This window comes from Gigantopelta aegis, chromosome 4 (genome assembly GCF_016097555.1).
Source record: "Gigantopelta aegis isolate Gae_Host chromosome 4, Gae_host_genome, whole genome shotgun sequence".
Classification (NCBI taxonomy): Eukaryota; Metazoa; Mollusca; class Gastropoda; order Neomphalida; family Peltospiridae; genus Gigantopelta; species Gigantopelta aegis.
Window position 1 is genome coordinate 93,156,460 of NC_054702.1, and position 24,090 is coordinate 93,180,549.

General features: G+C 34.4%; 1 protein-coding gene across 1 annotated transcript in view; it reads right to left on the reverse strand.

Moving 5' to 3' along the window:
- Positions 1-23,744, reverse strand: part of LOC121371443 (mis18-binding protein 1-like) — a 33,575-nt gene extending 9,831 nt beyond the window's left edge. The window contains exons 1-10 of the mRNA XM_041497333.1: positions 23,691-23,744; positions 16,877-16,963; positions 15,504-16,104; positions 15,006-15,126; positions 13,810-13,940; positions 12,279-12,369; positions 11,224-11,300; positions 8,288-8,499; positions 3,630-4,360; positions 94-254 (exon numbers count right to left, since the gene is read on the reverse strand). Coding sequence (XP_041353267.1) covers positions 94-254; positions 3,630-4,360; positions 8,288-8,499; positions 11,224-11,300; positions 12,279-12,369; positions 13,810-13,940; positions 15,006-15,126; positions 15,504-16,104; positions 16,877-16,963 — 2,212 coding nt within the window. The 5' untranslated portion in view covers positions 23,691-23,744. The remainder of the gene's footprint in view (positions 1-93; positions 255-3,629; positions 4,361-8,287; positions 8,500-11,223; positions 11,301-12,278; positions 12,370-13,809; positions 13,941-15,005; positions 15,127-15,503; positions 16,105-16,876; positions 16,964-23,690) is intronic.
- Positions 23,745-24,090: the final 346 nt, after the last annotated feature.

Here is a 24,090-nt window from a genome sequence, read left to right on the forward strand (position 1 = left end):
GTAGACCAAGCAACTGCAAAAATATATATTCAAGAACCCTCAAATAATAATAAAAACAATGTTAGTACACTTGAGCAAAACAAATGAACTTACTTGTAGTGCCAGATGAAGATTTTCCTTGTCTTTTCTTCTGCTTGACAGTTGGAATTTCCTGTAGACAGAATTCCTGGCACTCATCAGATGTGCGAGTGTCGACAGCTTTTGAAATTATGTTCCAAAAGTCAGGATGACCGTGGTTAGTTTCCCTGAGTGCCCTAAATAACAGGAATTTAGCAAAATTAAATGTCTCGCCCACCATAATTTTTTTCGGAGAACTGTGTTGAAGATCCCTAAGTGCAACTATGAACCAAGTTTCTTTGTCCTAGGACTTTTGTTTGTGAGAAACGATCTAAATGCAAAACCTTAATGTTAAACTATAATGCAAAAGTGGGCGCCATTACCGCCAGAAAAGTAATACAGGTCTGTATTTTGCTATTTTCCTTTGCAAAGGCAAGACAAAAACCACAGAGTTTTACAACGGTTACATTCTACAGGTTCAATCTTAATGGCACCGTGGCCAATTTCCATAGGTCAGGGCTCGACCGACGTCAGATTTTCGCCGATGGACAAAACATTATTGCTGTCGCTTGAATGGATCATTTTGGTGTTTATATGTGCAGCAAAAGTTATTGGTTTAAAATGCCAACTGTGAGCATTATGTGTACAGTAAGAACATTTCAAAATTGCTGTAGGTAACAAATTCTTCTTAAGTTCGAGTCCTGTTATATGCAAACCAGCATCTGTCCACAAAAACCCACTTAGATCTATTCCATTGTTTATAACACTTAACAGTAGAAAACCCAACTCTATTCTGACACTTTAAAAATATGATTGCACATTATTTAACCAGCAGCTATTATGTCTAACAAGGCAATTTAGGGTACAAATTGAACATACGAAAGCCAACATTAGCCAATTACTATTCTCCTGGTCCACTTAAAAAAATTTAAAAAACTTGACCAAAAAAAGTTTTGTTTTGTTTACCACCACCATGAATGCACATTGATTTATTAATCATCGGCTTTTGGATTTCAAATATTTGGTAATTTTGACAGATAATTTTAGAGAGGAAACCTGCTACACTTTTTCATGAGTAGAAAGGGATCTTTTATATACTCAATCCCACAGACAGGATATACCAGTTGTGGTGCACTAGCTGAAACGAGAAATATCCCAATAGGCCCACTGATGGGAATTGATCCTAGACTGACCAAGTATAATATAACATTTAATATCTATTCAATATAACCGGTGCACTGAAAACGACCATATGGTGTCATGGTTAACCCATCGAACAAAAGGCTGGTAGGTACGGGTTCGTAGCCCAGAACAAGTTTTAATGACTCAATGGGTAGGTTTAAGAGCACTACACCCTCTTCTCTCTCACTAGCCACTAACTAATCCACTGTCCTGGACATACAGTCCAGAAAGCTGAGGTGTGTGATCAGGTCAGCGTGCTTGAACCTTAGCACTAAAATAAGTTGACATGAATGCATTCAATATAATTGATCACTGGATGAATGAAGTGAATAGCTGTCAGCTTTACATGGACTTAAGGTACTAGTATTATTTAACTTGATATTAATTCAACAATGGTTTGTTGAAACTGAGGGGGTTAACAAATTCTGACCTCCCATTCTAATTGGTATTATCCTGACCTCAGGCAGGGCTTCTAGAATGTTTATAAAATCCACTAGCCATGGGATCAGTGATTTTAAAAATGTATTAGTCAGGATTAAAAATTCACTAGCCCTACTTTACTTTAAGTCAATATAATTTTACTACGGGTAACAGTAATAATTAGATGTCACCTAAAGAGGAAGATATAGCTTAAAAACACTAAGATTGGGGGGTTGCGGTGGGGACAGGATATTCATATTTACAAAATAGACTTAACTGCAACATTTGAAACACAAATTTCACTAGCCATCAGGCATGGCAATAGTAGTTATTTACTAGCCCAACATTGAATATCACTAGCCATGGGAGTGGGGATGCCATAATCTAGAAGCCCTGCCTCAGGAGAAATATAATGCAAAAAAAAACAAAACAAAAACAACCCCCACAACATATAATCAATATTTAGAACTGTTATATTTATATACAAGACTGCATGATAAATTGGTTATCATATACAGCAAACATATGAGTTTATATTCAGGGCATAAAATTTGATTTTTTCAGACAAACAATATGTCGTTCGTGTGGTTTTAGTGTTCGCACGAACGATTTTCTCCAGTGGTTCAGATACAAATGAAAAGGTTAACCGGCAACGGTAATCAAATGAGAATCTAAGATGGGCGATTTTCGTAGCTTTTCTCCAAATTCTTATCATAAATACCAAAATATTATTATTATTTGGTATGCTGGGACTAACTTGAAAGCTGCCATTTACATTTCAGCACACTACCCCATCGGTTCTGTTACAGGAGAGTACTTATTGGTGCCAAACAATAGACTGAACGAAACAGGGATTTCCCGGAAGCTTTTAGCTTCCGGGTCTGAACGGAAAGACCCGAAGTTCTGCGAATCCTCGATCGATCCAATCGATGCTGCAACTCAGTGTTTCATCATGTTCTAATTTCCACTTTGTTATTTTAAAGTCCCTTATTAAACGTACTATTTTCTTCGCTGTGTATGTCATATTTTAATAAATTGGTTTAGCAAGGGTTGTACTTGTTTTCATTACAATACATGTTTCAGAATTAATGCATATATTTCAACGTAACCACACAGGTGTCAAAAAGTAAATAAATATACAGAACTTCACATACGTTTTTTTCGCTTCCTATTTATTGCACAAGTTTATTGTGCGCAAGACTATTTACGCGGTCACGTGGCATGTTCTTGCTCACAATAAACGTGTGCAATAAATAGGAAGCGAAAATAACGTATATGAGGTTCTGTATTTATTACATACCTTTAAAAAATATATATATATCAACAATGTATCTTAAACCGCTGTTCAATGCTCCTTTCATGAGCTCAGTTTTAGCGTAACATACAAAGTGCCAGACGTTATGAATACAGCATAATTAACTGCGAAATCGTCGGAAAAACACAATTTTTAAAGTGTTTTCACTAACAGTGTCCTTTTTGCGTTTTTTCGCATTAGGTCCTGACATTTTACAACTCTATAACTAAATGCCGGGCTAAGGTGATGTCACGTTAATAAAAACTCATAAACCGCTTTAATTTCCAAACCGCATATTGTTTTCCACACATAGCGAAATGATCAAAGGGAACGTGTAACTATGTTACTAAAAGTTATTGACACTTCTAATGACAGTGCCGACTTTGTAATTGATCACGATGTCGAGTTCATACGGATACATTGTTTTTTTGTCACACCTGCAATGCTAGGCCCGTTCTCTTATTATTTTATTCTAAAACTAGATATATTAGCCAAAACACGTCAGTTTACATTTTCTGACGAGCGATTATAGTTTTTGCACGAACGATCCGTCGTTCGTGTCGATATTGGTTTTTCATAACCGACAGATGAACGACAAAATCGTGCGTGCCAAATTTTATGCCCTGATATTAGTAATAACAGTAAATTTATAAATTTATGTTAACTTACTACTTACTTTTCAAGTTTAATTTGTTCAGGCTTGGACCATTTCTGTCCTTGCTGTTCTTCACGCAACTCGATAAACGATTTTTTTGTCCTTCGCTCCCATTGTGTTTCATGACAGTCATCCACCAACTTTACCACTGATTTTTCTGATCTTTTTTTCAATTTGCTATCTCGACAACTTTCACCTGACTTCGAACTTGGCTTGGATCTCAATTTACTCATATCTGATGTGGAACGCCCTGTTCGCTTTACATTTAACATGGCATCAACTCTAGACATACTTTCTTGATAATTTACTGGTTTTCTCTGCCGAAGACTCCTCCTGCAGTCAGTGATAGCTTCTCTTGCAATTTCCTGAAGTCCTTGGTCCACGCTCTGAGACAAAACGGAACCATTTTTAACAGAAGTTCTCGTTCGGATATTAAGCTTTTGTGTTCTGTTTTGATCATCGGAGTCACTATCCACTTTAAAAGGATCACGATGAATCCTTTTTGCCTCGGTTTCCTTAATTTTTATGTCCGTTAAAACAACATGTGCATTTTTTGGTTTATAACCCCTTGGCTTCTTCAACATTTCAGAGTCCGTTTCACTGCTGTAACATGTCACTCGCGTTAGACCTTGTTTTGACAGACGTTTCACTTTCGATGAATGCACAATGTTCATGACTTCTGTTTTTAGTTTTTCACTTTCTGTTTTACAATTTGCCATCTTGGTAGCGTAGGAAATATTGTGTTTGGAAGACTGAAAATGACAGAAATGTATTAACTCTCAAGATCATTAGCCTCTGTCTCACATCATTATAGGAAAATAACATTTCTTTAAAACATACGAGAACTGCATCAAAACTCAATACCTTAAGGTATGTACTAATTATGAAAATTGTATATGATTCAAAGTATAATTAACAAGTTGCCAGTTATTATATTACAAAAATTCATGGTTTCAACCCAGCATGACCGACTTTTGGTGTAACAAATTTATTTATAAGTATTAGTTTATGACAATGGAAATTAGAAGAAAACAATTGTCTGGCTATTATATAAGCAGAATCTGTCACAAACTTGTTAATAACTAGTAACTATATAATCAGCATGCAAAATCAACTTGCTATAATTTTCATTACAGTTTTTACCCTTCTTTCTTAAATTTAACTACACTGGTGGCACCTAAGTCTGCGCATCTAAGCATTATTTTTATATTTTAAAATTAAAATCTTTCTTTAAAAATATTTATTTCACCGCCACAATACATTTGAACAATAAACATGTTACTACCGAAAGTTATTTGAATTTTAAAGGTAGGGTCAACTCAAACAAGAGCCTTGTGTGTTGGAAAGATGCATACCTGGACCACCAACACACACTGACACTTTAACAAATGAAAAACGCGTAATTTTAGAGTTAATAAAAAACCATGATTATTCCTGCTAACTGGGGGCAGCCATTTTGTTTCGTTTTTGTGACGACCGGTGGTATAGCTTGGGGCGAAGTGAAGTCAGCTCCGTCCATCTCCAGTGTCCAGCACAGTGTAAATAAACGCTCTAATTTATGACAAGGCGCTTCGCTATCAACAACCTGACTTGTAAAACATAAATGTCTTGATAGTATAATAAACTATTTAACTAAATATATTTCAATTTGCATCAATAGAACGAAATGGAGTTTTAGTATTTTTCTTTTTTTAAAAATCCAAAGAAAAAATGCATATTATTAGGCCTATTGGTAGGGTACGTTCGAGCAAAAACGACTACTCATGATACCCAAGTGATACTTTTCTTTTCTTTGGGACGACGTAATTGGTCAGTTTTGTGATTTTAGATGGGAAAGTCTACTTAATCAAGGGTTTTACAGAATTACTTACAGTAATAATGCAGGGAGGCTGATAATGCCCATTACGACTGAAGGGGTATCCGTACGGTTACCACACAATACCCTGTGATCTTAATAAAAGAGGCATGTCTTTTCAGGGCGTCTAGACACAGTGTCTGGGGACCGTCTAAATATACACCTGCCAATCAGGAACCACAGGTACAGGCCACGGAAAGAAAAGACCAATTAACCAAGAAAACACTCCGATTATTATTTCAGTACATGGATTAATTTAGGTACCAAATATAATACAGTTACTTCAACACTTTGACAATGGTGGTTTATTTTGTATTGAAACATAATATATAATTAAATTGTTGCTGGCTTACTGGGATGGCTATTATTACAGAACACTGCGATGCATTCGCAAAAATCAGGTATGTTTTGTTTCTTCAGTTCGAAAACTAATTCCTGACGTGACACGTCAGGTATTACGTAACCACCAGTTCGCCAGAGGGCGTATTCACTGGGATGGTACAAAATGGCTGCGCCCGTTATATATAATAGCCGTCACATTTAACCGTTTTATTAATTAACTATACGATTATACTTGTTGATATTAAGCAATAATGTGCGTTATATATCGTTGAATATGCATACCAGGCCAAATGCCTTAATTGTCCCCTCCTTTAATATTTAATTAACTGAAGTAATGAGCAGGGCTAAACATTTGGCAGCCCACGGGAATCCTCCGATTCTAAACTTTTTCAGAGAAGAACTTTATCAACAGTGTTAGTATACAGAATTCCGTGTCATATGCTACTAACTGTATATGGACAAAAAACCCACCTTACTATTTATTGAAAAGAATAACCAATTTGTCAGTAACAAATTATCCAATTTTAAAGCAAAAAAAAGTGTTGTTGTTGGTTCCAATTTTTTTTATTTTTTTTAAAGTTAGTGTTTTTAGGTGTCTTACCAGCCCCAAGTTCAGCCAGCATACGTTTCGCTAACTTTCGCAAACTATTTGATTGGTTCCCAATGTGGCCATTTGGTTTACCGTGAACCGCACAAACCAGTCTAGCGGACGTTTTCCCACTCAGTCTAGCTGAATGCAGCCCATTACTTTTGCCGATATATTTTGCGCATTGGTTCAGTGTTTGTATGGATATTTCTGAAGTATATTTCTACAACCGACAAAAACATGTGTTGATTAAAAAGAGCAGGTAATTCAAGGTTAGGAACATAATATCAGCGAACTAACGTAGAAATGTTTGATGTATTACTAAATTTGGGAACACTTAATTATTGTCTATTGTTATTATGTAAAAACTGAACAAACATGTTCCTTTCGGTTCTATTCGTTTGCAATTTGGTTCATAGAAATGGGCCAACCACCGCTTGGCTCCAGGCCAGACTAGTCTCAATAAACCACTATGTTTCGAACATGCACGGATTCGAATGTATGCTACGCTTTTGAAGACAGTTTAAACTGAAACTTGATGACCAGACTATTTATTATTATTTTTTTTAATTTGGTAATGTTTTACTCACTGATTATCCAATTTAATAAATTTGTGGAAATATTTCACGCGAATCCAAATAGATCGGATGTTTTATGCTTGCGCAAATTTTCAGCCCTGATGAGCGTACTTTTAGTGGCACCACCCTGTATTTACTGGCCTGCATGATAGCACATAAGTCTGCGCAGCAAACATTAAATACCATTTTGTCACTAATGTTTAAAGAAAATGGATCCAATTTTTTGTAAGTTCAGGAAATTTTGATTATGCAAATGAGATAAATATAAATGGTGATCCATTCTCCTTAGTTTGGATAACACAAAATGACAATATAAAAAAAGCCAATGGCAAAATTTATGATCATTATTCAACAAAAGTTGTCTGTTATTAACTGTGCAAATGAGCACAAATAGTGTTTGTTACAAATATAGGACAATCAAAGATAATTTTAAAACAGATTATAGCAATAACAGGCCATGCTGTAAGTCAGGGCAGTCATATTGGTTGTGTTATGTCACTCGGAGGGAAATTCAACGTCTGCTTGGATGTTTACGTTAACAGATAAAACAAAACATTTATTTCATTTATGGATTCATAAATTACAATACGGTATGTATTGAAGCTTTTACGTAAATTTGTGTAAGTTGATATACACGGTTAATCATTACAGTGGTGACAGACACGTGTTGACATGTTGATCGAGGCTGGCAAAAGTATACTTTTAGTCTATGAATTCAGAGGGTTTTTTCAATCAAATTGTCATCTGTCAGTTTTATACATATATTCACAATTAAGATGTGTTGTTTTAACCATTGTTTTATGAATTAAATTAACGTTGTTTGTGTGTTTACAAACATACCCCAAAACTTGTTTTAAGACGTAAAGTAACATAATTAACATGCAGAGACTTTTGGGGCGCGCAGACTAAGGTGACATGAGTGTATACAATAACTAAAAAAACATCTGAAGGTAAAAAAATAATAATAAAAAATAAGCTTAGTCCCCAAACATTACAAAATATCAATAAACTTTTACAAATCTTTAACAAAGTCACTATATTGAATAGTACAATATTACTACATCATAGTACTTCTTTATTTGGAATAAACACCACTAAAATTGTTAACTTAATGCTCAAGAATGATGACACATAGCCAACAAAATTCAATTTGCAACAGTAAACCACTGATATACAAATCGGAAAACAAAGGAGGGTTATTCCCTAAATATACAACCAATGGTGAAAAATTATATTTTGCTACACATTCATAATCTTGAATGCAGTGGCATACATCATCTAAACAAAACATACTACAAGTTTTCGTTGACGTGTGTACCTTTCTATAATAATTAGAAGCATCTAAAGCCAGATCATTTAAAACTGTCTCCGCCTTTTGTGTCATACATTTGATTGACAGCTTGTCTGTTACAGGATCAACTAGAGTCCGTTGCCCCATCCACCAGGCCAGGCGGGGCTTGATGCGTCGTCCGCTTTTTGTATGGGGAAGCGACTCGATGTCCACCATTCCAGTTGGAGTGCTCACCAAATCTGAATGAACAAAAACTAAATCTTGTGATTGGCATGTCATTAAGAATATAGCTGGTTATTATATTCTGCAGTGCTACAAATGTCATGTGACAATCAAGAAAAAAAAGTGAAAAAAATTGTACTTCTCCTAAATATTGATATTATACAACCAACTAATATTAACTATCATTCAAACATGCTTCTTGAGTCCTGATAACAGCTACATGATAATTGGAAGGGTTATTATGTCACTGCCTAAAAACACCTCCTTTGCTAGCATGATAACCCTGTCGTTGCTATGAGTTATCAGGTCACTAGGAAAAGAGTTATGCAAAAGACAGATGTTTGCTCAATTTTCAGGTAGGTCGTTGTCTCATTTTTCAAACATCCATTTACAGCAATAATTGTTGAACTGCATAAATAAATGTAGCATTCACACTTACTATAACATCTAAGTACCTCTTATTTTTCAATTCTCCATTATTCGCTCCTATTCGAAACTAGTCAGCATTTTGAATTAAATATTTTGAAATAAAAAAGCAAGTAGCTTCCTGTAATTTTTTTTACATTCAAACAATGTCTGACATCACAGTCACTAGCAGCCAGTGATGTAGATCTTTTTCAGGTCACACATAAAAAGGTACAAAAATTGCAATGTGACAAACCAGACTTTGATATACACATATAATCAACATATTTTATTTAAAATTTGAAAACATAACGTTTTGGTTGGCTATGCCATTCCCAAGATGCTGTCGGGTACCTGTTATTATCTGACTTCGGTAGTATTTTCTACAAGATACTACTAATAGTTTCTATACCACTTTTGACTGAAACATATTACAAAAATATATCTTAAAGGGGTTGCATGATAAAAAAAATTATCAGGTGTCTACGTTTTGATATCGTAATTATTTGGCTCAGTTCAATCCTGTGAATAATACAACCTATCAGACAATGAATAGTCCCAATAAATCAGTATTTTTTGGCAACAGACCATCCAACACAATATTACGATATTCAGTTTCTGTTAACTGTCGGTTTTTGATACATATGTTCTATCTGAACCGACAACAGCGATAAAATGGCAAACCACAGTCTACAATTTATGCCTATGTTCACACAGACAGAAAACTTTTTCTTCTTCACTAATTTTCCTCCCATAAATTATGGAGTACTCAAACAACCAACAAGAACAATGGATGAATCTTAGTGAAGGAGAGAGACTGTGTACAAGAACTTTCACTTTAGTCGGGTGCACAGATGGTGTTTAAAAAAAAACCCAGTATTTTTTATATGTGAAAGAAACACATTCTTAATAACAATGAATGAAAACTAGTTTGTGCTAATAAACATTAGTAATAAAATGAAAAATGAGTATAATTGGGAGCTACCTGTTCTTTATTGCAAAAGCCCTCTTACATAACACTTGCTCTGTACTAATTATGTTAATGGTTCTTGCACTGTAAATGACATTTCCAACAAAAATACATATTATTTATTTATTAGTTTAATAAAAAAAAACCTTGAAAATATAATTCCAAAACCAGTGATTTTTGTTTAGCGCTAAAATTGCGAGCCATTAAAATAAAGTAATTCACAGTATTTTAACACACAGTCATGTACGTTATAACAGTGATGAGTGGTTATAAAATTTGGCTTCAGTTTCAGTTTCGGGTTTTAGTTTTGACAAAAGAGTAGAATATCGATGTCTATTTTATTGACATTTTAATGAAATTTGGTCTGCCAATAAGATCACTTTGTAAATCTCAAAAAGAATAGCTTATAGAACAATCATGGTTCAGGCTTGTGGATCTATTAAAAAAAATAAACAATAGTCAGCAGGGTTAGTAAATATAAAAATGCATTAGCCTAGAGATATTATCACTATCCCAAGATTCTTTCCCTCAATTTTTTTCCATATATAAAATAAACTATTTGTCAGCATGGTTTTATTTTGCAATTAAAAGAAAATAGGGAAAACAAAAAAAGTAGTTTGAAAGAAACTCACTCGCAATACCTTGATTGACGTGTGAGTATGAATTAAATGGCAGTTTCAAATGGCTCAATATTTCTGAAGTCCTCAGGTAATGTCACACAATATAGGAACAGACGACATCATGTTAATAGTGTTCGTTTGTAACCTGGATTAACTTTAACAAAAAAATTATCTTAATTTTCATTTTGATACAAAGAAAAACATTTTTGATCGCAATGTTAACAGTGAATCAATTTTTTTTCTCTCAGAAATTTTTGAAAATAACTAAGATTGGAAAACCCACCGGAAATACCATTGCCAAAGTACGGGAACAAATCAAGGGTTCAAACAATTAATAAATATGGACGACTTTTGCAAAAGACATACGCGCATAAGAAAACATCACTTGGATGTGGTGTGGTAAAATAGACATTATATTCAAAGACAAACAGGGTTTTCCCGAACTCTGCCTCGTTGTCGCAAAGTTAAAATGGCGACGAGTTTGCATTGCAAATGGCACCATGCCATGTTCGAAACATGTACCAAATTAGCAGATCAACATCACCGACTCGCCTAGTAATAATTTTGCCCGTTTCGGATGAGTGGGACTAAAATAGGCAAATTTGGAAAATTATCTCCACTGTTGCAACTTCCAGTTTTTCTTCTACAAGCGAAACCGAACTGATTCCACGGTTAACTGCACATCACTATATCATAACATAAGTTTACAGAATATAAGCAATGCTAAGATTATAAAAGTAACTTACTGTCATATTTAACTTCAGTATTCACACTAGATGGAGTGGATGGTCTGTTATCTGACAAATGCTCTGGATCTTCATGGCTGCAGAAAAGTCTAAATTTAATTCACCAACAGTAAATGCCAACAAGTAAGGACACTACATGTTGACATGTTTATCTACTTGTTTAGATAATGGTGTAACAATCAAGCGTCAATGAACTGGCATTTAAACTTTAAATATTTTTGAAAAATACCCAAATACTTAATTTTTTTCTGCCAACATAAATTTAATACACATACATGAGCTACATCACTGGATGTTGACAATTTCAGCTTCACTAGTGTCTGTGATGGTAGTTTCTGCAAACTGAGTAACAAGTCAAACAAACACAACATTAAAAAATACTTACATTCAGTCCTTCTTTTTCTTTAGTTTTTTGGTAGAGGGGTGGAAGTGGAACAAAGACATAATCTAGGCCAAGGGCTATTCAGCATTTCTACATTATGATGAAAGTCACTAGCTTGAACAAGATCAGAATTCTTGCTTCATTCAAAAGGGAAGCAAGTGATGCCAAATACCACTTTAAAGTAAACAAACTTCCAATTTGCTCTTTCCCCAATACATTTACTTTTAAATAATGGATTGTGGCAAAGAATAGAGAGTTAAAAGTTTGTTTTGCTTAATGGTACCACTAGAGCACACTGATTTATTGATCAATGGATATTAGATGTCAAACATTTGGTAATTTTGACATATAGTCTTAGAGAGGAAATCCACTACATTTTTCTATTAGTAGCAAGGGATCTTTTATATGCACCATCCCACAGACAGGACAACACATAATATACCAGTTATGGTGCAATGGCAGGAACGCAAAATAGCCGAGTGGGCCAACTGATGGGGATCGATCCTAGAATGACTGTGCATCAGGTGAGCACTTTACCACTTTACCGCCCCCAAAGAACAGAGAGAGAGACAAAGAAATTTGACATTTTAATGTTATGAGAATCCTAATATATTAATGTGGTTCAACATATATTGCTGGTATTTACAGTTTGATCAGTCACTACCAGAAATACCTCTCAAGACAGTCGTAGTACTCTCTGATAACTTCAAGCCAATCCATGGGAAAACCACTTCTGAACTTCATAACAACTGCCACGATAAAACCTACAATAAATAGGTTAAAGTTTGTTTTCTTCAACTATACCTCATTGAATAATTAATCATCAGCTATTGTCTGTTAAACATTGGGTCTTTCTGACTCGTTTTCTGAATAAACCTGCTTTTTCATTCATAAGGGATCTCTTGTATGCACTTTACCACAAATAGGACAGCACATACCATGGCCTTTGCAGCTACATATCTAAACGAACAGAATACTCCATTTAAAGGTTAACTGTATAATAACATTATGATGTATGGTTTAAATCTATTTTACTTGACAATGTATACTCTGTTATTCCCAATGATGAAAGAAAGAAATGTTTTATTTAACGATGCACTCAACACATTTTATTCACGTTATATGGTGTCAGACATATGGTTAAGGACCACATAGATTTTGAAAGGAAACCCGCTGTCGCCACTACATGGGCTACTCTTCCGATTAGCAGCAAGGGATCTTTTATTTGCGCTTCCCACAGGCAGGATAGCACAAACTATGGCCTTTGTTGATGCTGTTATGGATCACTGGTCGGTGCAAGTGGTTTACACCTACCCATTGAGCCTTGCGGAGCACTCACTCAGGGTTTGGAGTCGGTATTTGGATTAAAAATCCCATGCCTCGACTGGGATCCGAACCCAGTACCTACCAGCCTGTAGACCGATGGCCTGCCACGCCGCCACCGAGGCCGGTCCCAGTGATGAATAAAAAGTGTTATTTCTACTTTTGCTTTCACCTAAGTGCTGAAAAGAATCTTAAAAAACACCTATGCTAAACATTCCTAACTTTATCCAAAAACAAGGATGATTTGTACACAATGTAATTTTTATGTTTTCAGTACATACATCATACAGCAAATCATACAAATTTCATCTCTATCAAAGAGAACATCACATGAATTATGTCATTATTTCCTTTTAGCCATAAAGCAAATTTAATCAAGGATTTCCACTAATTTGTATAAAACATAAATAGCCTTTAATGAAAATTAAAACATGTAAAGTCATCTTGTGGTTTTTGACTACAACATGGCAAAACGTTTTTTTCCAACTTTACTGTATTGTGTGATTAACATTTAAAGTTAACACCAGTGTTTCTGCCAGAAAGAAAATTTTGGGTATGGCGCTATAGAATTGAATGCAACCACAGTCAACAGGGGGTATGTGGGGGCCTCCCCCACAAAGAAAATGAGTTACATTTAGGTTTAAGGTCAAGAAATCATACAATAATGATAAGAGTCATTAATTTTGTCAAAATGTTAACTTAAACAAATAAAACTTTGGGTATGGCGCCATACCTGTTTTACCCTCTGGCAGAAACCCTGAACACTCTTGATCTATAATTGTCAAGAGATCTCTGAATAAGAACTTCACTGAATGAGTTTACAGAGTTGTGTTGTTGGTTTTTATGTTTTGTTTTTAATTGAAGTAATTTTTTATACCAACCCGCTTCCATGGTAGCACACTGATTGAGTCTGCCCTTCAGTTTGTATGTTGATCCTGTACTTGATAAAACAGTTTGCTTAGCTATCCTCTTGATTATTGGACTGCTATGCCACAAAACATCATCACTGGTTCTGTAAGACAAGAACATAATTAAAACTGGTCGTTTCACATTTGTCTACTCCTATTAAATCAGGAGATTTTTCCCATAAAATCAAACTTACAAATTAGGTTGTCAAGAATTTTTTATTTGAATATATAAATAAAAATTTTAAAAACAGCATCAGCATGACACAAACTGCTGAATTATGGGTTAAAAAAAAAAAAATAGTAAACATATCTGGATTCAATTAGATTACTTATAATATATATATATATTATATTGTTTGCCCATAATATGATTCCATACGTAGACATGAAGTAAACACAGTTTGTCAAGAACTAAACTCAGTTTTGGGATTAATTTAAAAAGATAAAATTTGTTTTGTTTAATGACACTAGTCTAGAGCACCTTGATTTATTAATCATTGGCTATTGGATGTCAAACATTTGGTAATTTTGACAGTCTTTAACAGGAAACCTACATTTTTCCATTAGTAGCAAGGAATCTTTTATTTGCCCCATCCCACAGACAGGGTAGCACAATTTGAAAAGAGGCTGCAGCCAATCAGATAGATTCTTTGTAGTTCAATGGTGGTTTTATAGAAATAGTCAAAGAGTATAAATAAACACAAAACAATTTAAATGGAACACACCAACCTCGGTGTTGTAGTGGTTAATCCATCAGACTTAAGGTCGGTAGGTACTGGGTTCGTATCTCGGTACCGGCTCCCACCCAGAGCAAGTTTTAACAGCCCAATAAAGGCCACTACACAGATTGTTTTCTTGTTAACCACTATCCTCTGTCCTGGACAGTCATCCCGATAGCTCTAAGGTGTGTGACCAGCACAGAATGCTTGAACCTTAAGTGGATTAAGTGGATTTAAACACGAAAATAAGTTGAAACGAATGAATTAAATGGAACAGGCCTCGGTGGTGTAGTGGTTAAGCCATTGGACTTAATTTAGTTATCCATGATACATTTGTCATAAAATAAACATTTCTTTCGCTGACATTTCTAAACCATTAACAAAAGATAAAAAGAAGTATTTTAAAAGACATGAAAACTTTGAAACAAATATAAAAATATTCAAACTTGCCCATGAAGTTTCCCCTCAACAAGAACTCCTCGACATTGTGGAGCAGGCTTAATGTTCCAATCAGAAAGAATGTAAACCTTGTCACCATCTCCAGTTTGGCTATTAGACGTGGTCTCCACAACTAGGACAAACAAAATTAATAAAAATTAAGAGTAAAACTTGATTAACAAAATGGCTTTATCAAAAATCTCTGACACCCCTTCTTTCCCCGCACCCATCTTGCACGCAACTACATGCCCATTATCATCTGTATCATCAGTCTTGATATAGTTTCAAAGCAAATGTTGGTAATACATAATATAAAGGAATTCACAGAAAGTAAGTGTTAACTATATTGCAGTAATATTTGTTTCAAAATAATTACTGGAATGAAATGCTCATAGTACAGTTATCAGAAACAGCTGTGAGGTGAGAAATAATGCTCAAAAATACTAATTCTCACCCCCACCCCCAAAACAAAAGGGGACAATAAAATCGAAGAAGACATGCCCAGTTCACCTTCATGGTTCTCTTTATTGGTATGGCCTTTTCCTTTGCCATCAGAATGCACAGCTGTCTTTTTTCCTTTTTGCTGTACACTTATTTTATTATTGACTTTTTCTTTCCTTGTTTTATTCTCTTTCTCCTTATTTCCAGAGTGTACACTCGACTGTTGGTCCTTTTCATTACTTTCAGAATGCATGTTTGTTTTACTGTTCTTTTCTTTTCTTGTTTTACTGCCTTTTGCAATAACTTCAGAATATACCACTTCCTCTTTATCTTTTTTGTTTCTTTTGGAATGTACATTTGACTCTGTGCTAGTATCAACCAGTATTTTGGTTGAAACATCTTCTGTCTCATTATCGTCAAGTTCAACTGCAGTTTTATCACCGAGTTCGGGATTATCCTCGTTTGTAACTGACATACTCTCTACTGCCAACGAATCCACAGACTTGTCAAGTGATGAATCCTGTTCCAATGAGCAATCATCACTCAGTTTCTTAAGTGACTGAAGAACAAATTTTCTTTTCGGTTTTGGAGGTGGTCTAATGAAGCTGACAGACGAAGATGGTGCACACTGCTGATAACCATCGCTGATGGCAAACATATGCGGCATAAGCTGAAACGCAAAACAGTAAACATGAATTATTAAACTCACTGGCAGCTTTTGTTTTTCCACCACCGACCCATAACACATCTAAACAGAGTGGGTTCCCCCACCAAATGTGGATGGCCGTCCCAATATAAAATCCTAACAGCCCCAATGATTACATTGCTGTCATACAGAAACTTGTTAAACAAATTACTTGTTGCAAATGTAATTTACAACCCATATCCCCCACACACACTTTGACTACCTTATGTATCCGTCTTTCTCTGGGAATAGATCTCATCTAGATAGACAGACAGACAGACAACCTTACATTTCATTTACATTTTTTTTTTGGGGGGAGGGGGGTAAATTAAAGAATAAAAACCATATACTATAACAAAGCATATACACATACAAAACATATACATTGCATAGAGTGCATAATGTATACTGGCACGTGTATTTAAACCATTTTATCACACCCAGATATAACTTTTCAATTATGCACAAACAATTAACGAACCCTAAAACTTTGTTATTCAATAAAAGCTTTTTTCAAAATAAAAAGTCATGATGACCATATACCGCAATCTAATTAAAATTAGCTCAAAATTATTTTTAAATCACTGGCAGGATTCTGCAAGTAAGGTTTTGATTGGTGGACATGAGCTCCAACTGGCTGGTGTTAGATCCACATGTAATAGTGGAGCTAATTTTAATTAGATTGCATATATCGGTACTATAATTTTTTGTAATTGTACATGTATGCTTTTGAATTAACATAAAAATTTATCCAAACCATTGGTATAGGACTTTTCTCATATAGTTCCTCGAAAGCTGCAGCTATCGGATCCATGGCAATTGTTTTTTGAATCCTGCACTCCATCTGCAAGAACAAAAACCAAATGACTAATATTAGTACGACTGTCTAAATCAGAACATACTGCTCTACATGCAGGACTGGTTATTATATATACATACACGTATTTGTACGAATATGCTTTACAATATCACTTTTTTGTTTAGGTGGGTTTGGTGGTGGTGGTGGGGGTATTTTTTTGTTTTGTTGTTTTATCAGTTTTAATAATGAAAGAAAATCAAAGGAATATTTGTATAATAGCAAAGAATATTATTTTCCATTTCAGTTTTTGGAAAATTCAGTTTCTCACTTAAATGTTTTAAAAGTTTTCTAATAAATATCAAGCGATAATTTGTGGTTTTGCTGAGCACTTACCAGTATACACACTACCACATTCAGTATAGGGGTGGGATGTAGCCCAGTGGTAAAGTGCTTGCTTGATGCATGGTCAGTTTGGGATCAATTCTAGTTGGTGGGCCCACTGGACCATTTCTCGTTCTGATACAAAGGCTGTGGTATGTGCTATCCTGTCTGGGATAGTGCATATAAAAGATCCCTTGCTAGTAATGGAAAAATGTAGCGGGTTTCCTCTCTAAGACTATATGTCAAAATCACCACATTTCTGACCATATGTCAAAATCACCACATTTCTGACCATATGTCAAAATTACCAATAGTCCATGATTAATAAATAAATGTGCTCTAGTGGTGTCGTGAAACAAAACAAACTTTTTAACATTCAGTATGTACACATATATATATATATATATAGTTTTGAAAGTAGAAGACTTATAAATGTAGATGCTGTCGTGTAGTATATATATATTACATACACAACAATATCTACTTTTATAAGTCTTCTACTTTCAACACTATATTTAATAAACACCCTGACTAGCGCTGGCAAACGTATCAACACGAATGCCTTAAAACTTGTTACATTTTGACACAATTAATTATACAAGTCAACCCATATGAAAGTCGTCAACAAAGGAAAGTTTAATTAATGTACCCAAATAAAGATTATGATTAAATTTTCAGGATTATATTGTCTGTTAGCGTCAAAAAGGAACTGATGAATTGCAGTGTAACTCTATTATGAATAAAGTTACAAATTTGTATAACAACATATTATTAAGTTTTAAACCCATACTGGTCAATTCAAATATAACTCCTCTTTTTTTTTTAAATCAATGTAAATAAAAAAGTTTCTTAACTAATTACTATCAAACAAAATGATAGAACAGCCAATGTATGCCTTCATACATGTATCAGAAAAAAAGATTTAACATATATGCAGTTTGATGGTAATTTGTAAAAAAAAAAAAAATTATTTACATGGGTATAAAATTGAACAGTATAATTTTAACTTTATTTGTAATAAAGTTACATGCCAATTCATCAGTTGCCTTTTCACACAAACAGACTGTGCATTAACATTCAACATGCACTGGTCCTATGAGACAAGTGCACCATTTTCACTTGCACAGGAGTTTGAAACTATATTTTCTCATAAAAACATTTTTATCACACATACCGGTACATATGAAATGGATCTCAAATTAGTAGACATAGATTAATAAAAGAATAATAACATATAGAGTTTAGTAGGATAAAGTAACCAAGGAAATATAATTTAAAAGTACATGTGCAAACAAAATCTGAACATCATGATCACCGAGTATAACTGTTTTATTTCCATATGATGGCCAGGGTTTCTGCCAGCGGAAAAAATGGGTATGTCGCCATACCCAAACATTTTTGCAGAAGTTTTTGTTTTTAATTAACCTTTTGACAAACTTAATTATTCCTATCATTACTGTATGATTTTTCTTAACCATAATCTTAATCTTAACTCATTTTCATTCTGGGGGAGGCCCCCATTACCCCCTGTTGACTGGTTGCATTTAATTCCATAGCGCAATACCCAAAAATATATTTCTGGCAGAAACACTGATGACCAATGTTTATATTACACTTGCACATAAAACTAGATTTTAGTTAAATCTTTCTAAAGCACTTTTTTTCTTGTGCCAAGCCAAGCTGAAACTATTTTTTTTAAATGTTTAAAGCCTATAGAACTGAGGCATCAGTTAAAAAGTTTGTTTGTTTAATAACAGCCATGGATTTATCCAGCATTTTTCCCCAGGGTCCCTTGCACGATGGGATTTGGAAAATTAGAGTGAGTAAATCATACTTGGGATATGTTTTCAGGCCACTGAATGATGCGATACATGTACCCCACTGTTAAATTAATTTATTACAACAGACATAATTAAATATATATTAACAATTTTTAGTATAGAAATTGGGAATTTTCAGTGCCACTTTCTTTTGGGAAGTGGCCTCTGTTCAGACCCACAGAACGCCTGGATAAATTTATTACTAACATTTCAAAATCTGGTATCCCACCTGAGAATTTAGTATGATACTAAATTCTCAGGTGAGATACCAGATTTTGAAATGTTAGTATGTTAGATACTATCCCACTTAAATGAAATTCATAAATAACATCGTAACAAACTTGGCCAACACTGTTACTTAACTTCACCAGTAAATGATGACTTTCATTATTTCAGCGAAAAATAAAAACGCAGGATTAAAAAAAAAAACATTATATGGTATCCTGGTGGGATACTGGGTTATTGAAATCTGGTATCCAAAATTAAATTTAGGTATCCCCGGGATATCGGGATACCATTAATCTCGGACACTGACATAGCATAATCTTTGACATTCCAGTCATGGGGCAATGGCTGGGATGGGTCCTGTGACCCAAGTATCTCAGGTGAGCACTTTACCAACCAAGCTAGATCTATCTCTTCCATCAATGCATCAGTATACCATCACTTGCCAGTGTTTCTGCCAGAAAGACATTTTTGGGTATGATGCTATGGAATTGAATGCAACCACAGTCAACAGTGGGTATGGGGTGGCCTCCCCCAGAAAGAAAATGGGTTAAGTTTAGGGTTAATAAAATCATACAGTATTGATAAGAGTAATTAATTTTGTCAAAAAATTAAATATGCAAAACAATTTGGATATGGCACCATAACCATTTTACACTCTGGCAGAAACCCTGTTTGCCTTCATGGTACATCAGGAGCATGTGAAATGCCATTATTTCATAATTTTTATTTGTCTGGCTTTATTCCAAAGTTTGACATAGTTTATTTTTTTGTTGAAATTCTTATTTATAATTTTGAAATGATGCCAACTTGTTAAAACTTAATGGTTTTGCAAATTGGCTCCAAAGTAAAAGGTTTACTATTAGCCAGTCACAACGCTTGACACAATTGTTTCAATGTATAACAGTCATTGACTTTTGAAAAATCACACACCTCAAAATGCTTAGGCGAGTGAAAAATCACACTCATCAAAATGCCAAGTTGAGTGAAAATCAAGCATTACTAATTTATGAAGTAATTGATACGGTACATGTAAATGTAGAGACCTATGTTGCAAAAATTAACCAATAAACCAATGTTTTCTTCCAATTTTATGTTGTTTGGTTGATTAGTGTAGTCCGACGTCTTTTCCTTTTCAGGAATGGAGTTATTCACATATTTCAGGACCAGTGCTATAGAAATATAATTATAACATACACTGAATGATGCAGACAATTTGATTTTTTAATTACAATATGTACTAATACTATTCAAATATTTTGATGTAGTGCATGGGGCACATTAAGTCAATACTTTTCTTAACGTGTGCGGCGAGTTGCTTCCCTCTACTTAGCAAATGTAAAATGGCAGGGGTATGTTTTAAGATTATCGTTGAAGATTTATTTTGTTAATAATGATGCAAGTACTTCAATCTGATTTTTGTGAGTATGGTAGGTTATACATTTTTGGTTTGTGTGTCCATTTGTTGCTCTATTTCGGTTGAGAAACGGTTGAAACATGATGCCACAAATTCTGAATACAGGCTATATATAGAGTATGTAACAAGATCCGAACGTAGAATGAACCACACTTTCTACATTCCTCCGGACTAATTTTGATGCACACAATTATAGATACCTTTTCAGTGTTAGATGGTTTGATGAACATGCAGCTAAACATGTGCTGGAATCAACTTGTTTTGAATTTTATTATTATTAACGAACATGATTAGGATAGTTGGGAATAGAAAACCCCACTGGTTCTGCGGTGGTTAATTAGAACTATGACCCAAGCATATTAGGTGTGCACTACCCACTGAATTAGATCCCTCATATTATTATTTTAATTTCTTAAATAATTCGTTAAATGTAGGCCTCCCAATTAGTTCAAGTGACATCCCTCAAGTATTTAAATTAATAGGAGAATTTATTCATAACACTCTGGCAACATACTTTCAACTCAAATGAATAATTTTTAGGAACTACTGACCTTTGACAAGATCTGGGTTTTTTAAATTAGGCAAAATCGGAATCACTATCAAAACGAACTATTTTTGGTGGCAAAAATGAAACCGATTTGGCTATAACAGCACCTCAATATATTGGCAAAAATTATACCTTTTTTCATATATATTTTTAGCTGTAACGGCATTTCAATGTATTGGTGAAATTGAGTGCATTTCACCGACTTCTAGCTAGCGCTAATACTTCTATCTCCCCTATATAGACATAAAAATAAAACAAAGTAATAAAATTAATAATATAGCTGTTGTTTTATTGAATATATCATCGTTCACAATTTGTAATGATATTGTTTTAGACATACTCTGTTTTAGCCATAGATTGTGGTGCCGTTTCAGCCAATACTAGGTTCCGTTTTGTCCAAATTAGTTCCATTTTCACTAATAACCCGTTTCTGGAATATCGCGCTTGCGCATTTCGAAGGAAATATTTTATTTAACGACGCACTCAACACATTTTATTTACGGTTATATGGCGTCGGATGCGCAGTTCGAATTCCTAAGTCGTCTATTGGCAATGCGGTGCATGTATTGTTGTGTATTTCGACATCATTCTGAAACGTTTGAAATTCTTGCATGGCTGATGTGGAATCGTGAATACAATGCAATAAATAAAATTAAATAAATAAATAAAATTATAATACAATCAGTCAGAAAAAGATAGATTGCCCGTCGGACTGGTAGTTACATTTTTTAACTCGTCCATCAGAATTTTTACTCGCATTTGGTGAGCTGGCTAGTTGTTAATTAATTCATTGTTACAGCCACTCAAGTTTACAGTCAGTATATGTGATAGCAGGTGACTTGCTCCATGAAAGAAATAAACATCATTTTTGTCACTTGGGAAGGCTACATCAAAGCAACTGCCAGCCAGAGTGAAATTGACAAGTGTTACAATGTTTTAATCTGTTATACTGCATTGAGGGGGGACTTTGATTTCATGTTATTACATTTGAGTTGAATCGTTTGTATTTTTCTTTCAAGAGTTTTGATCCTTTGTGAACTTACAGCAGACTTGCAGATAAAAATATTTTTAACTCATTATAAATAATTTTTACAACATTCATATTGGGTCTTTGTTTCTAGAATAAGATGCTTACAGGCATGACATCTGGAGTGGGGAAGGCACCGTCTAGTTGGGGGGGGGGGGGGGGGGGAAGCTAGATTTTAATCTATATAGAATAGGAAAAACCCCACATACATTTGGGGGGAGGACCGGGCACATGTCTGGCTTACATCGTGTTAATAATTTTATTCATTATTAAATATTTTAAATTTTCTAATTAATTAATGAAATAAGCAAAATAAACACTACACTTGTTATATTTTGTTCAATGCACATTAGCATCTCTAATAAAATATACTGTAACATAAGTACACTATGGCTGAAATCGGTTGACAATTAACAGTTGCTAATTTAAGCTATGTATATTTCACCAGCACATGGAAATTGCACTTTGCCAAGTAACACGGTTTCACTACTCAACACCCCTCAGAACAATAGGTGGAAAAGCCATGTGCAACAAACTGCAACGTGAATATTATTTTATTTATTATTATTTTAAAATACATGTATCGGCATTCAGACAATTTTCTGCAGTTAAGAGTAAGATAGACTGTCCACAAGGCATTTGTAAAGTTTACCGTTGGCTATAATCCGGAAGTGGGGCTCTATCGGATAATCGGTTATACCGGTTATTGGCATAAATTTAACACGCACCGGGGCTATGCAATTAAGCTGATTTGACGGTACCACATTGACAATAGACAACCTTGGAGTTCCGAACTGTGCAAGAGCGACATTCCGGAAACAGAGCCAGTAAAATGTCAATACTTACTACGTAATACTAAAAATGGCTTGTTTACGTTGAAACTATATTGCTGTTATGCCTAGATCGTTCTGTTAAAGACGTGTGAGATGTCACTTGACTTTTGTAATCTGTATTCATGAAAGAAATGTTACCAGATTTGGTGGGCTAGTAGTAGTAAATTTTGGCTGGTTCTGCCTCTGGTCCAGCTGGCTAGTCACTAGTGAAATATTTGTTGCACTGATGCTTAGCCTTATGGCACATAGATTGTGGATTCTGAGGAAAAACAAATATTCCTATTCAATTTGTATGCACCTGAAACAAATAATTAATTAATGCTGGCCTTAAATCATAAATTAATGTTAACATGAATGATGAAGGAGCGCCAAGTTCATTTTACTGTTTAGGCCCATGGCCCCATGTTATTGTAAATATATTGCAAACACCAACACTTGACAGTTGTTACGAATCTTTTGTTGTTGTTTAAATAATCAGCAGCTGCAATTAGTCTAAGTACACAGATCAAGTATGTAACTGACTTTTAAGTGTTACGTTGAATCAGGATTCTCATCCAAAATAACCGCCATTTTTTATGTGTTAAAAATAGGTCGCGATTCAGCACATAACAGACCACAATGGACTAATTTCATAATATTTTGGGCATTTTTATAACGCATTTGTTTGTGTACGCAAGAAATAATACATAAGGCGCAAGCAAGTTCGTAATCAAGTCAGTAATCAACTAACGAGTATTTATTTCTATTAAATTATTATGCCATTGATAAAGTGATTATTTTTTTATAGCCTTGCATTAGGTATATAAAAATAAGTTTCTCCACCCAACCAAAGCAGAAATATAAATTAAAACATCATTTATTTTATACTATATATGTATTATATCGTAAAACAAAAATAAAATAAAATTATCTTCAATTTAAA